At 46.0% G+C, this 14,861-nt stretch overlaps 1 protein-coding gene across 1 annotated transcript in view; it reads left to right on the top strand.

The window, feature by feature from the left end:
* The window catches only part of grin2ba (glutamate receptor, ionotropic, N-methyl D-aspartate 2B-a), a gene marked incomplete at its 3' end in the record, with an annotated part of 71,973 nt that extends 70,604 nt beyond the window's left edge, over positions 1-1,369 (top strand). Inside the window, exon 17 of the mRNA XM_082140214.1 lies at positions 1,262-1,369. Within this exon, the coding sequence (XP_081996340.1) occupies positions 1,262-1,369 (108 nt within the window). The remainder of the gene's footprint in view (positions 1-1,261) is intronic.
* Between the last annotated feature and the right edge of the window lie 13,492 nt (positions 1,370-14,861).

Here is a 14,861-nt window from a genome sequence, read left to right as displayed (position 1 = left end):
TACAAAAAATATTGTTGCCCTTACTTTGTCAGCATCGATGGTGACGTCACTGCCGTTGAAGATGATCTGTGGTATTTGGACTGCTCTCCACCTAAGTTAATGGGAAACACACACACACTTTTGTGTATGCATTACACAATTGGAAAGTGTAAATTCATGTTATTTATACGCAGATTGATGAGAACGGGTTGGTCACACAGGTACTCTCATGGTGGAAGCCCCATGAGACAGAACTACCAATCTTTACAAATCTGGCAGGAAGTTCTCTTTGCATTCCTGCTAGCAGTGTGGCCTCAGAAAGAGTTTTCAGCACTGCAGGAGACATAGTGTCGTCTCGGAGAAGCAGTTTACGGCCAGTTGATCAGTTAATGTACTTTGGGGAAACAAACTCAAGTAAGGTTGGAAAAAAAACATGTCATAACCATTTGTTCAAATCTCTCTTACTATGCTCATGCTTTAATTGAACTGTGTGGAATTACTGCCAGTTGCACTTTGTTGTATTTCTGCACTTTTCTGTATGTTCAGGAAATGTATTTAATGTTTACAATAAAAGTAAAAACACTTATTGTCCATTAAATATGTATAAGTAGTATTATTTTTCTTGCTTGAAATACATCAAGGCCAGTAGAGTCCTTAGAAGTTAAGCTACTGAACTGAAGTTCTGGATCAAGTTGCTGCAAATATATTGAATTGAATGGTCATGAATTTCCCAAAAATGTATTTATTTGCTCAGATGCCTAAAATATACAGAATCAAATCATGAATCGAATCAAATTTCACTGTTAATCGAATCAAAATTGAATCTTTCTGAACTTGCAAAAATCGTTCTTGAATCGAATCGAAACCTGTGAATCATGAATCGAATCGATTCACTTTCTACCCAGAGATTCACAGCCCTTCTACACATCACTAGTTCTGAAGTGATAGTGTTTACGGGAATTTGAGCGTATTAAGCGAAGATGGTGAAGATGGCTATAATGGCAAGTCCAGCATAAAGAATCATAAGCAGTGAAAGGAGGAGTACGCAGTGGTGGGAAATATTTTAACACGCTGCTTCAAGTGAGTCACGGGGAGTACAGGCATGTTGTTGATTTCGTCGTGGAGAAGCGGACAAGTTTCACGGAAGCAGAAAAAAATAAGACACCAGTGAAGCTCAAGAGCATCAAGAGACGCGCTAGTGAGTATTTGTTGATGTTTATGTAAAGAAGTAAATAGTGTTGTCATGATTGTGTAGGCATTTAGTAAGTTTATGTTTTTATAGGTGGCTCAGTGTGGCAAGTCCACAGAGATGCTCGTGGACAAAAACGTTGGCTTCGCGTTCAAAGATCCGAGGTCGAAGCGATGGCAGCACGATAGCAGGACACTATAAAAGGGGTAGAATTGTATATTGACGATGTTAAAGAAAAATGGTGTGCAGGCGTCCTTGATAGACGGGTAAGGGTTGTGTTTAATCAGGGTGGGGGATAACTAGAAATTGGGGTACTGGTAAATGAAGCATGTATTGGTTAGTATGTTCTTTTGACGTGTATAGAAAGAAAAGTTTTGTCAATTGTATGTGTGTAATTTTGTAAATTGTATGTATGTGCTCATTGCATTGTTTGAATTACAAGAAAGAAAAGAAAAGTTGAAATGAGATCAGTGTCTGTAGAATCATTTTTAAAATAGTATACACTCAAAAAAGGAAATTAGCTGGTTATCACATTAAAAAAAGCGTAACATGTAATTTTAACAAAATCATTTCCTGTTTCAAAGGTGAACGTTATAAAATCATGTAGGATAAGCATGAAATTCAACAAATTAACATTTGTTAAATTCAGTCATGTTGAGATAACGTGATTCAATATAGTCAGACTGATCTTGCACTGAAGATGGACTAGCGAGATCACGCGAGATGACAAACCGCCTGCCCAGGAAAATAACGAGATTATCACGTGAAGAACTTGACTGGCGTGCATTTGGAAAAGGTAAGATAAAATCTGTTCCCTTTCGTTCGGGAACTCCTACGTCTCGTCGGAGGAGTTTCCAACGAATTGGGATCACGCTAGGGAGACCAACTGTCTTCGAGTGAAATAAAACGAGCCAATAGACATTGGCATGCAAGATTTGCATCCCGCGGCCCGCCTACCAGCGCGGGTATAAAGCGGAAGCAAGCGCATACACAAACGCTTTTAGCTTCGGAGCCGACCGGTTGTGTCCTCTCTGAGTGAATGAGCTTTAAGATTGTATCTATCTTACGCTCTACGAGTCTGCTGTTTTGGGCAGGGATCTCTCTGTGTTGGTGAGACGGCGTTTCAGCGACCGCACGATTTCCTGTCTGCCGGCTGCGTCTACACACTGTTAATTCAAAAGCTGTTTTCACAGCTGGTAAACGGTTGAGTGCGCACAGCGGGCTTGCAGTTTCCCCGCTGTGTTGCCGCGTTGGGTCCCTGTGTGCTTCAGCACAATAAAGAGAGTACTTTCTTCCTGAAAGAGCAACACGAGTGAAGATCGCGTCCTTTTCAGGATGACGTTTCACTCGTGTGTTTCTGGATGCGATCGTTTCCTGTCCTCATTTGACGGCCACGTTCATTGTTTCACATTCCTATTCAGTGTCTGAGACTATGTTCGTGGGTGGTTCATGTTCTCTCAGGAGTGCATGACCACGTCGGCATGTTGTTCGTCTCCCCTTTTTAAAGGCTCGAGCCGCTCAGCGTACCGTGTGCCGTCGAGCGCCGGTTGACAGCGCGGGTTGTCACGGCAACCCAGCACGCGTCATTCGGTGCTCAAGATGTGCGGTCAAGATCAAGACTCGCGTGCCTCTATGAGGTGAGTCCCTTTGCTTATTTTCCGATCTAGTTTCTCTTCTGGTGCTCCAGAAGAAGACTACTTTGGCGAATAACATTGGTGATCTGAGGGTTACAGTGAGCACGAACCACTCACTCCTCTAGCGCATTGCAAACATGCTGAGACTGTATTCGTGGGTGGTTTGTGCTCTCTACATGAGAGCATGACCACGTCGGCATGTTGTTCGTCCTGCCTGACGGCTTGAACGCTCAGCGTGCCGTGTGTCATCGAGGCGATGGCCACGTTCACTGTCTTGCATGCCTGGTTGATGGCCATGATCGCGGTTTCACATGCCTAATCAGTGTGTTGAGACTGCGTTCATGGGTGGTTCATGTTCTCTCATGAGTGCATGACCACGTCGGCACGTTGTTCGTCTCCCTTTTCTCGTAAAGGCTTGAGCCGCTCAGCGTGCCGTGTGCCGTCGAGGCTTTGAATGGGATTTTGGTCCTTCTCATGAGGGACCAAGCATTTCATTCGGGGCCCCAGGGGAGGACCGATGTCGATCGCTACATCGGAGAGAGGGCTGTTATACTCCGAAAATGATGCTGAGTTCCTACTGTAATGGTGTGTTCTCGTGCTGAAGATTCAGACTTGACAGCCACACTTCCTGGGTCTAAAGTGCCTGGATGCGTGTGAAAAATTTTGGCAGTATGGAAGCATTTTGGTGCCAATATGGCAAGCCAAACATGCCTAAATCTGCAGAAGTTTTTCCTCTCTCACTACCCCTGCACATTCAGTGCACGTGGGTAGTTCTGATTCGGGGTGGAGCTGCGCTTAGTACTTACCGTGATTAGTCACAGCGCTGGCCCTCGGTAAGACGATGTCCACACTGGTGGTCCAGAAGCGCCTCAAAACCAGCCCGCTCGGAGTTCGTTTCCCCCCCAACAAAGGGAAGGGAAACGACCCTGAGAGGAGCGACCCGGAGTATGTGATGTCTGCTCTTCGGGAGTGCATGTCATCACCACTCCTTCCCCTGGAGGAGGGCCGGGTGGAGAATTTCGTTTCTGTTCCGCCGCTGGTCATTCAGTCAGCGGTACCCAAAGTTTGAGCAGTCCACTTCCTCTGAGTCACTCACGGGCCCCAGCGCTCAGATGACAGTGAGGGCTACGGCCTTGTCACTCTCGTCTCTCGCTGGGTGAGGAGGTGGAAACCAGGACTCGATGTTTCCCCTCACGGTCGAACGGTCGAGACTGGTAGTTCAGGACGACGCTCAGTTGCCTCGCCGCTCCCAGTCTCCTCCGTCCAAGAGGGCCAGGATGACAGTGCGTGCCGCAGTATTGCCTCACTGCTCTCATTCCAGTGCTCAGATCACAGTGATGCCGCCTCAGCCTCATCACTCTTATCTCCCACTGGGCAGAGAGGTGCGGATACTTGGACTCGATCCCCGCGGGCGTCGTTCCTTGTTTCCCCTCCCTCCTTCGCCTTGGGGCAACGAACAGCCGAACGCCTCCGTGCCTTCCCTGTCGATTGCCCCCGTGTGGAAGCAGGTTGGTGCTGCATGTCACACCCAGACTCCACTTCCGGCCGCCTCAGGGCCTCCGGAGTCGAGTCCCTGCCTTCCACCTCGCTGCCCCACCCCGGGTACGCCGGTGGTCCAGGTCGGCTCACTGGTACGGTTCTTCGAAGCCTGGATAGCGCTCCCAGGCCGTCCCGGTGGCTCTCCCGTACCATCCGGCTCGGCTATGCAATTCAGTTTGCTCGCCGGCCTCCCAGGTTCAGGGGCGTCCATTTTACCCGTGTGCGGTCAGAGGATGCCCCTGTCTTGCGGAAAGAGATCGACGTCCTGCTGGCGAAGGACGCGATCGAGCCGGTCCCTCCAGCCGAGATGAGGTCTGGGTTCTACAGCCCTTACTTCATTGTACCCAAGAAAGGCGGTGGGTTACGGCCAATCCTGGACCTGCGAGTTTTGAATCAGGCCTTTCACAAGCTCCCGTTCAAAACGCTTATGCAGAAACGCATCTTCGAATGCATCCGTCCCCGGGATTGGTTTGCAGCGATCGACCTGAAGGACGCGTACTTTCATGTCTCGATTCTTCCTCGTCACAGACAGTTTCTTCGGTTTGCGTTCGAGGGTCGGGCATATCAGTACAAGGTCCTACCCTTCGGGCTGGCCCTGTCGCCCCGTGTCTTCACGAAAGTCGCGGAGGCGGCCATTGTTCCCATGAGGGAACGTGGCATTCGCATTCTCAACTATCTCGACGACTGGCTTATAATAGCTCACTCGCGAGACCTGTTGTGCGAACACAGGGATATGGTGCTTCAGCATCTCAGCCGGTTGGGACTTCAGGTCAACTGGGACAAGAGCAAACTCTGCCCTACGCAGAGGATCTCTTATCTCGGGTTGGAGCTGGACTCGGTCGGCCAGAGTGCGCGCCTCACGGAGGAGCGCGTCCAGTCAGTGCTCAACTGCCTCAAGTACTTTCAAGGCAGGTCAGCGGTCCCACTGAAACAGTTTCAGAGGCTCCTGGGGCATATGGCAGCCGCAGCCGCGGTAACGCCGCTCGGCTTGCTGCATATGAGACTGCTTCAGCGCTGGCTTCACGCCCGAGTCCCGAGATGGGCGTGGCAGAGCGGCACGATCCGGGTGAGCATCACCCCGCACTGTCGCCAAACCTTCAGTCCTTGGTCGGACCCTGCGTTTCTACGGGCCGGAGTGCCCTTAGTCCAGGTGTCCAGGCATGCTGTAGTGTTCACAGATGCCTCCGCCAACGGCCACGTACAATGGGCATGCAGTTTCGGGTCTGTGGACAGGGCCCCAACTGCATTGGCACATCAACTGCCTAGAGTTGCAAGCAGTACGCTTAGCCTTGTGCCGCCTCAGAGGCTTACTTCGTCACAAGCATGTACTGGTCCGTACGGACATCACTGCGACCGTTGCGTACATCAACCGCCAAGGTGGTCTACGCTCCCGTCGTATGTCGCGACTCGCCCGCCATCTCCTCCTTTGGAGTCAGAAGCATCTGAGGTCGCTTCGAGCCATTCATATCCCTGGTGTGCTCAACCGTGCAGCCGACGAGCTCTCACGGCAGCCCCCTCTTCCGGGAGAATGGCGACTCCATCCCCAGGTGGTCCAGCTGATATGGGGAATCTTCGGAGCCGCTCAGATAGATCTGTTTGCCTCTCCGGACACGACCCATTGCCAGTTGTTTTTTTCCCTGACCGAAGGAACTCTGGGCACGGACGCACTGGCACACAGCTGGCCCCAGGGCCTTCGCAAATATGCGTTTCCCCCAGTGAGCCTTCTCGCACAGACTTTGTGCAAGATCAGGGAGGACGAGGAGCAAGTCCTGCTTGTTGCGCCGTATTGGCCCAACCAGACTTGGTTTGCAGATCTCATGCTCCTCGCGACAGCCCCTCCTTGGCCGATTCCTCTGAGGAAGGACCTTCTTTCTCAGAGATGGGGCACTCTATGGCACCCGCGTCCAGACCTCTGGAGACTCCATGTCTGGTCCCTGGACGGGACGCGGAGGTTCTAGGTGGCCTACCACAGGCTGTGGTAGACACCATCTCTTCCGCTAGAGCCCCCTCTACGAGGCGCCTCTATGCGTTGAAGTGGAACCTATTCGTCGGTTGGTGCTCTTCCCGCCGGGAAGACCCCCGAACTTGCCCGATCAGTGTCGTGCTTTCCTTCCTGCAAGATGGGTTGGAGCGAAGGCTGTCTCCCTCCACCCTCAAAGTGTATGTTGCCGCAATAGCCGCACATCACGATGCAGTAGAAGGTAAGTCCTTGGGAAAGCACGACCTGATCCTCAGGTTCCTCAGGGGTGCTAGGAGATTGAATCCTCCTCGTAATCAGCACCCCGTACCCTCTTGGGATCTGACTTTAGTGCTCAGAGCACTCCAGAATCCACCTTTTGAGCCCTTGCATGCAGTCGATTTAAATATCCTGTCAATGAAGACAGCCCTCCTGCTCGCTTTGGCTTCCATCAAGAGGGTAGGGGACCTGCAGGCATTTTCGGTCGACGAATCGTGCCTAGAGTTCGCGCCGGACTTCTCTCACGTTGTTCTGAGACCCCGGCCCGGATATGTGCCCAAGGTTCCTACCACTCCTTTTAGAGATCAGGTAGTGAACCTGCAAGCGCTGCCCCCGGAGGAGGCAGACCCAGCCCTGGCTTTGCTCTGTCCTGTTCGCGCTCTGCGCTGCTACATTGACAGGACCCAAAGCTTTAGGACCTCAGACCAGCTCTTTGTCTGTTACGGAGGCCAGCAGAAGGGGAAGGCTGTCTCCAAGCAGAGGTTAGCCCACTGGTTAGTGGATGCTATCGTCTGGGCTTATGAGTCCCAGGACGTGCCTTGTCCACCTAGGTTGAGGGCACACTCTACTAGGAGTGTTGCCTCCTCCTGGGCTTTGGCTCAAGGCGCCTCGCTGACAGATATCTGTAGAGCTGCGGGCTGGGCGACACCCAACACGTTCGCTAGGTTTTATAGCCTTCGTGTAGAACCTGTTTCCTCCCGTGTACTCGCTTCGGCCAGTAGCGGCTTGCTACGCCATTCTCGCCCCAGGGGCCAGATACGTGCGTTATTCTGCTCCGTTGGTTACCCAACAAACGGCTAACCTTGTGAGTTCCTCCGTCATCCCCCCCCGGCGACAGGCGAGGCGGATCGCCGGTCGCCAGGCTTGTTACCTCTCTCTTGAGCTGAGTACAGGCTGGGGTCCTATGTAGTGGTCCCTACGGCGACCCCATAAGTGTTTTTCCACGTTCGGTTACCCTCCGGGTTAGCCAGTGTCTTCCCCTTGACAGACTCTGTCTGTCGTCTCTGCTGAGTACGCTCCCACCCTCCAGGCTGGGACTACCTCAGAGACTGCCGTGTGTTCACTACCCTACGGGCTAGTGCACATGTGTTTTCCTAGTGCCTCCCTTCGGGCAGGTTATGGGCTCCGCAGCGTTCCCTTCTACATCATGGGCACGCTTTCCCAGTGTTATCCAATGTCCACTGAGCCGGTCTTGCGGAACAGCAGTGTGACTCTTCCCAGCTAAGCTTCCGCACATAAGAGATAAGTTTCAAGAAACTGCGGCTGAAGCTTAGGCAGGGCGCTGGAAGGGGCCAGCATCATGGCGTTTTATTAGGGATCCCAATTCGTTGGAAACTCCTCCGACGAGACGTAGGAGTTCCCGAACGAAAGGGAACGTCTCGGTTACGTATGGTAACCCTCGTTCCCTGAGTAGGGAACGGAGACGTCTCGTCCCGTCGCCATGCTGCTGTACCTTCGCGGAGGACTGGACACCGTCCGGCTCCTCAGCGAAAAGCGTTTGTGTATGCGCTTGCTTCCGCTTTATACCCGCGCTGGTAGGCGGGCCGCGGGATGCAAATCTTGCATGCCAATGTCTATTGGCTCGTTTTATTTCACTCGAAGACAGTTGGTCTCCCTAGCGTGATCCCAATTCGTTGGAAACTCCTCCGACGAGACGTCTCCGTTCCCTACTCAGGAACGAGGGTTACCATACGTAACCGAGACGTTTTCATCCATCTAAATGCAAACAAAATGTGTATAAAGTCATCAGCAGACTGTCCATCATTTTCAGCAATATTTGGTCATGCTTGTTGGCAGTGTTGGGGTAGTTACTCAAACAAAGTAATTAGTTACTAGTTACTAGTTACTTCTGTAAATTGTAATGAGATTACTTTACTAGTTACTGCATTTGAAAAGTAACTTCACTACTTATTACTTTACTTTCCCATTTCTTAATTTACCCTGTAGATAAGGACAAACATCATAGCCCTATCATCACTTAGCCTGTCCGCATAGTGTTTATAAATGTAGCCTATACAAAATGGCATGTAAAACCATATGAAAGAACAATATCCATGTCTGCACAAAGAAATATGCCTCACTGTAAAATCCACAAACAACAGGATAAAGGACAAATGTCCGCGGTGGTAGACACATAATCTGGACTGGGACAAAAAAAAATCGGCCCTGGCATTTTGGCCATAATAATAATAGCACACTAATAGACATATATTGTAAAAGGATCGATTGCTCCTGTCTGCCTCTCTGCCTGCTGTGAGTTTGTTTGCTTCGGTGCTAAGCTCCGTCTTAGCTTTGTATTTCTTTGTTTTGAACCATCATTTACTACAATTTGTAGTTTATACTAAATACTATACTTATACTAAATACAGCTTACCCAACATCTCAGATTGACATCGCTAGCTTCCGTTACTACTAGCACAACACGCTAATTCGCTACTGCTAGCCTGTTAACGCGCCACCTGTGCGCTCAGCTATTTTATTTATTTATTTTTCTCTCGCGCGCTCGCGCCTTTGAGTTAATAAAAGCTCAGGTAAGTAATAATCAGTCAACAAACACGGTGAGTAATGTCTTGTCCTGTTATTGTCACCTGCACTTCATGTCACATGTTTAGCATAGGCTTCTCTGCTGGCAATATAGGATTTATATGTGATAAATGCAAGGAGTCAGTTAGGCTGACAGAGAAGATTTCAGAATTAGAGACACGCATCCAAACCTTAATTGAGGATAGTAAGAGTGCTAGAGCTTTAGATACTATTTTGGATGCGCCTAGCGTGAACTCTTTACATGATGCGGTTCCAGCTGAAGTACAGCCTGTGCAGCCGGGCAAATGGGTGACCGTGAGGGATCGCTCTAGTCGCGGATCTAAAAACCACTCTTCCGTTCCGATTACCATAACAAATCGATTTGCCCTGCTCAGTGAAACACCCACTGAGAATTCTGTTGATTGTGCCTTAGTAATTGGTGATTCGATCACACGGAACGTGAAAATAGAGACACCAGCGACCATAGTCACATGCCGGGAGCCAGAGCGCCTGACATCAAAGCAAATTTAAAAGTGCTGGCTAATGCTAATCGTAAATTCTCTAAGATCATTATTCATGTCGGCACTAATGATGTTCGACTCCGCCAGTCGGAGATCACCAAAATTAATATTAAAGAGGTGTGTGAACTTGCAAGTACGATGTCAAGGACTGTAATCTGCTCTGGCCCCCTTCCTGTTCGCAGGAGTGATGAGATAGTCAGTAGATTGTGTTCACTGAATCGCTGGCTGTCTGAGTGGTGTCCGTGTAATAATATAGAATTCATAGACAATTGGAAAAGTTTTTGGGGCAAACCTGACCTGTTGAAAAGAGATGGTATTCATCCCTCCTGGGATGGTGCTGCTCTTCTCTCTAGTAATATGGCACATAGTCTTAGAGCTCAAACATGACAATCTGGGGCTCAGGTCAGGAAGCAGACAGACTGGCTAAACCAACCGTCTGCTAGCGGCCTCGCGTCACCCAGGTCAGATAAATCCCATCACATAGAGCCTCTTTCACCTAACTATCATCATATAGAGACTGTGTCTGTTCCCCGAATTTGGAAATCCAAAAAAACGTTTAAACCTATCTAAGGTTAAAAATTTAATTGATGTTCAACAAATAAAAACCAGCTATAATACAGATGAGCAATTTATAGTTGCTGTAATTTATAGTAATATTTTCAAAACCACTAAGAAATCAAGTTTCGAATATAATTCTTTTGAAGTGTTAGTGCTTAATGTAAAAATATATTGTATAAATGATAAATCGCGTTTGAGATTTGTGCTGGCTACTGTATACAGGCCACCAGGGCACCATCTCATGACCATTCTATCAGAGTTAGTATTGGCTGCAGATAAAGTACTAACTGTTGGTGATTTTAATATACACATCGATAATGAAAAAGATGCATTGGGTTTGGCATTTAAAGACATTGTAAACTCAATTGGAGTTAGACAACACGTGTCAGGACCTACTCATTGTCGTAATCATACTCTAGATCTAATATTATCACACGGAATAGATTTTTTTTTATTATTAATTTATTTGTCAGGGACAATGCAGCGCACATTATTACATACATAATTATCATAGACAAAGCCATAACAAAATGTGTAAATGTGTTGCATAAAAGGTTTCTAGCCAATAGGCTAATTTGCAACCCCAGTCCCTGGTCAGGCCTTTCTAAAAACATATACCAAATATATAATTTGTAAAAAACTACAGTGTAAATTACACAATCATGCGACAATACATTATAAACACTAACATTAACATTTTACACAATCCCGACCACATTACACAAAACAACACATCACATCCAGCACAGAAAATACATTACAACAAAAATGACTCAATGTCCACATATTTGAATTTCTTTCAGCCAGTGTTTCACCTTTCTATTAAATGTTTTCAGGTCGGTTTCTGTTTTTATTTCCGTTGGTAAATCATTCCAAAAATGGGTCCCTATCACTGAAAAACTTGACTGGCCAAAAGTGGTTTTGCGCCCCTCTGCTATGCAGTTGCCACCCGCTGCTCTCCTAGTGGCCACTCTCCTTGTGTTTATTTTTGTCACAAAAGGACAGAGTACGGCTGGAGCTAGATTATTTGTGCATTTAAAAATCAGCTTAAGAAAAGAGAACTTAATAAAACTATCAAAATTTAAAAGCTTATATTTCTGTACAATCAAACAGTGATGCCACATATTTGGTTTCTGATCCATTATTTTCAGTGCTTGTTTGTATAATGATATGATGGGTTTGACTGTTGTCTGGGAGGCTTGGCCCCATACAGTAACACAGTAAGATAAATGAGAGAGTATCATAGCATGAAAAAACAGCAAAGCTGCTTTGACAGGTATATGATGCCTAATCATTCTAAAACAGTTTAGGTTTGTCCGGACAGTCTTACAGAGTTTGTTAATGTGTTTATTGAATTTGAGTTGCGAGTCCAAAATAATACCTAAAAATTTAAATTCCTCAACTTCCTCTATGGCTTCTTGATCTATTTTAATAATACATTTAGCTTTTCCTCTAATTGAGAAGCACATAGATACCGTCTTTTTGACGTTAAGCGTCAGATGATTATCTTTAAGCCATTGGGATATACCCTCCATTTCCTTGGTCAGGGTCTCTGCTACTATAGTTGGTGTCCTGGCTGATGCATAAATTACTGTATCGTCAGCATACATTTGGCAATTGGCTGACTGACAGGATGTAGGTAAGTCGTTTATATATAGACTAAAGAGCAGAGGCCCCAAAATGGAGCCCTGTGGAATACCCATTGTGGATTGTAATGATGTTGAGAGTTCGGTGTTTATTTTAACACGTTGCTCTCTATGCTCTAGATATGATGCAAACCAGCCGATAGCATGTTCAGAGAAGTTGAAGGTGGTAAGTTTATTCAAGAGTATGTTGTGGTTCACGGTGTCAAAGGCCTTTTTTAGGTCTATAAACACAGCTCCCACAACATTACCCTTGTCCAACTTACTCTTAATGTTCTCGGTAAGGTAGCAATTAGCCATTTCTGTAGAATACCCTGCTCTGAATCCAAACTGTTTAGAATTGATAAGTTTGTTACCTTCAAGATGTTCTACTAACTGTTCTATGATAATTTTCTCTAAAATTTTGGATAAAGCCGGCAGTATTGAGATTGGCCTATAGTTGCTTGCTTGATTCTTTGCGCCAGCCTTGAAAATCGGTGTAATGATGGCTTGTTTCCAACTTTGTGGGAATTTACCCACTCTGATGGAAAGGTTTACAAGGTGGGTTACAGGTTTAATCAAGGCAGAGCAGTGAGTTGTAATAAAGGCAGTGTCCAACCCAAATACATCCTTTGCCTTAGATTTATTTAATTTATCAATAATTTCATGTACTTTTTCCTGACCAACCTCTTTAATTTGAAAAAGATCTGATTGGTCAGACTTTGTAGTCTGTGAAAGGGTTGCTGGTTCAAAAGTCTCAGCAAGCTCCTCCACAGACTGAATAAAGAAATTATTAAATTCATTTGCAATAGCTGAATTGTTAGTGCTGATAACTCCATTCACTTCCAACTCAGCTATTGTTTTTTGTTGACTAGGCTTATGTTTAGTAAGGCTATTGAGGTGCTTCCAAAGGGACGCACTATTTCCCTCCGATTCCTCAATCAATTGCATAAAATAGGCGGTCTTTGCTTTACGCAGTTCTCTGACTACTGCATTTCTCAATCCTTTAAAGATGAGAAAATCGGTATTTGTTTTGGAGAGCAGCGATTTTTTCAATGCATAGTCTCTTTTTTTCATTAACTGACGAGTGTCATTATTCAGCCATGGTAAGGAGGCTTTTCGTTGCGTGCCTTTGAATGTCTTACTAAATTTCCCAATAAGATTTGAGAGGTTTTTCATCAAAGAGTTACAACAATTTTCTAAATCATTCGATTGTAAAACATTATTCCAATCTAAATTATCTAAATCATTTTTAACTTGTGTCAACTTATTTTTGGGGATACCCAAGTTCCCTGGTTTACTTTCGTTCGTAAATTTGGGTAAACGCTGTTTAGTGAGTTTCCGTACAACCATGGTCATATTGTGATCAGAGAGCCCTGTTAGTAAATGATAAGTTCTGATGATTCTCTGTGGTTTGTTAGTGACTATCAGATCTATCATAGTTTTACTCGCTCGTGTGATCCTTGTTGGACCTTTAATCATCTGATGAAGACTGTGTTTTGACAACAGTCTCTTTAATTTTTTTCTACGGGTTTTCTCTAGCCAATTAATATTAAAATCACCAAGAAAAACAGATTCGGTGCGAGTATTTACATATTTAAAAATTTTGTGAAAATTAACATATGTTAAAATTCATCTTAGGAGATAATACAACATTTAAAGCCAAACATTCTAATGGTGTATCCAGTTTGATTTCATTACATTTCAGACTATCTCTAACATAGAATAGTACTCCCCCCCCCACCTTTTTTAGATGTTCTATCCTTTCTATGACAAATGTAACCAGGGACATCAATCATACTAGTCTGGATATTACTGTTCAGCCAAGTTTCGCTCAACGCTAAAAAATCTAAATTAGAGTCAGTTAACAGATGTTGGATCTGATCCCATTTAGGCAATATACTCCGAATGTTCAAATGTCCACCTAGAATACCCTTAGGTTTAGACATAGGCTCCCATATTACCCGTGCGTGATTTACAGTCTGAAAAAATCTGAATTCTCGTTGCTTCCTTACTGATTGTATACCGTCACCGTATGGAATTCCTGTTACCTCGGGGAAGACGTCCGTCCCTCCGGAGGTCAGCCGCTGCACGCGCAATCCACCCGCCGGTGCACCCTCCGGGGAAAGGCCAACAGCAAATGGGCCTGGATTCAATTGTACATCCCCAGACAGCAAAATCAAAGTCAAGAGAACACCAAAATCACGCCAATTGCATCCTTTCTGGTAATCCCGCTTTCTCAGCGTGCCGCGATGGGTGAGTTCAGTTTGTTTGGTGTTCGAGCAGATGGCAATGTTGTTTTGTTTGCTCGGCGTGCCACGACGGGGGTGATCAGATTGTTTGGTGATCGAATAGATGACAAGGTATCCATGTCCGAAGAAGTTTAATCTCGGTAATCCATTCATATTTACTGACTGATGGTTGTCAGCCTGGGACATCTGTTTGTTTGCGCTTAGGTGTTGTCCAAGTGGCAACAAAAGAAGCCAACAGCAAAGCAAAAATACGCAAACATTTCCTTCATCTCTATAATTATTATTTAACTGGTTTCTTTGTTTTGTTCTTAACCCAGCAACTATTTGAAAAAATGAGTTAGAAAGTATTGGAGTGGAGCCTGACAAACCACCCAACACATCTGCCGCCATTTTCGTCTCTGACATCAACCGGCAAATTGAATCTGTAGCAGTGCGAGATGTGGATGCCGTTGAAATTCTGCAGCAGAGCGATGACATCTCAGATCATTATCTAGTCTCGTGTAAATTACATTTAGCCAAGGCTGCAAAGCCGACTCCGTGTTACAAATATGTTAGACCTATCACTTCTGCCACTAAAGATTGCTTTATTAATAATCTTCCTGATCAGTTTCATCATTTTAGCATCCCGGATAGCTCAGAAAAACTTGATATTGCAACAGAAACTTTTAACTCTCTCTTTTCCAGCACTTTAGACAAAGTTGCTCCTTTGCGCTTAAAGAAGATTAAAGAAAATAATCCAACGCCGTGGTACAACGAGCACACTCAGGCCCTTAAGAGAGCAGCCAAAAAAATGGAACGAAACTGGAAG

This window comes from Leuciscus leuciscus (genome assembly GCF_965113295.1).
Source record: "Leuciscus leuciscus genome assembly, chromosome: 1".
Taxonomy (NCBI): domain Eukaryota; kingdom Metazoa; phylum Chordata; class Actinopteri; order Cypriniformes; family Leuciscidae; genus Leuciscus; species Leuciscus leuciscus.
The sequence above is the reverse complement of the archived record's forward strand: the minus strand, read 5'-3'. Positions and strand labels throughout refer to the sequence as shown.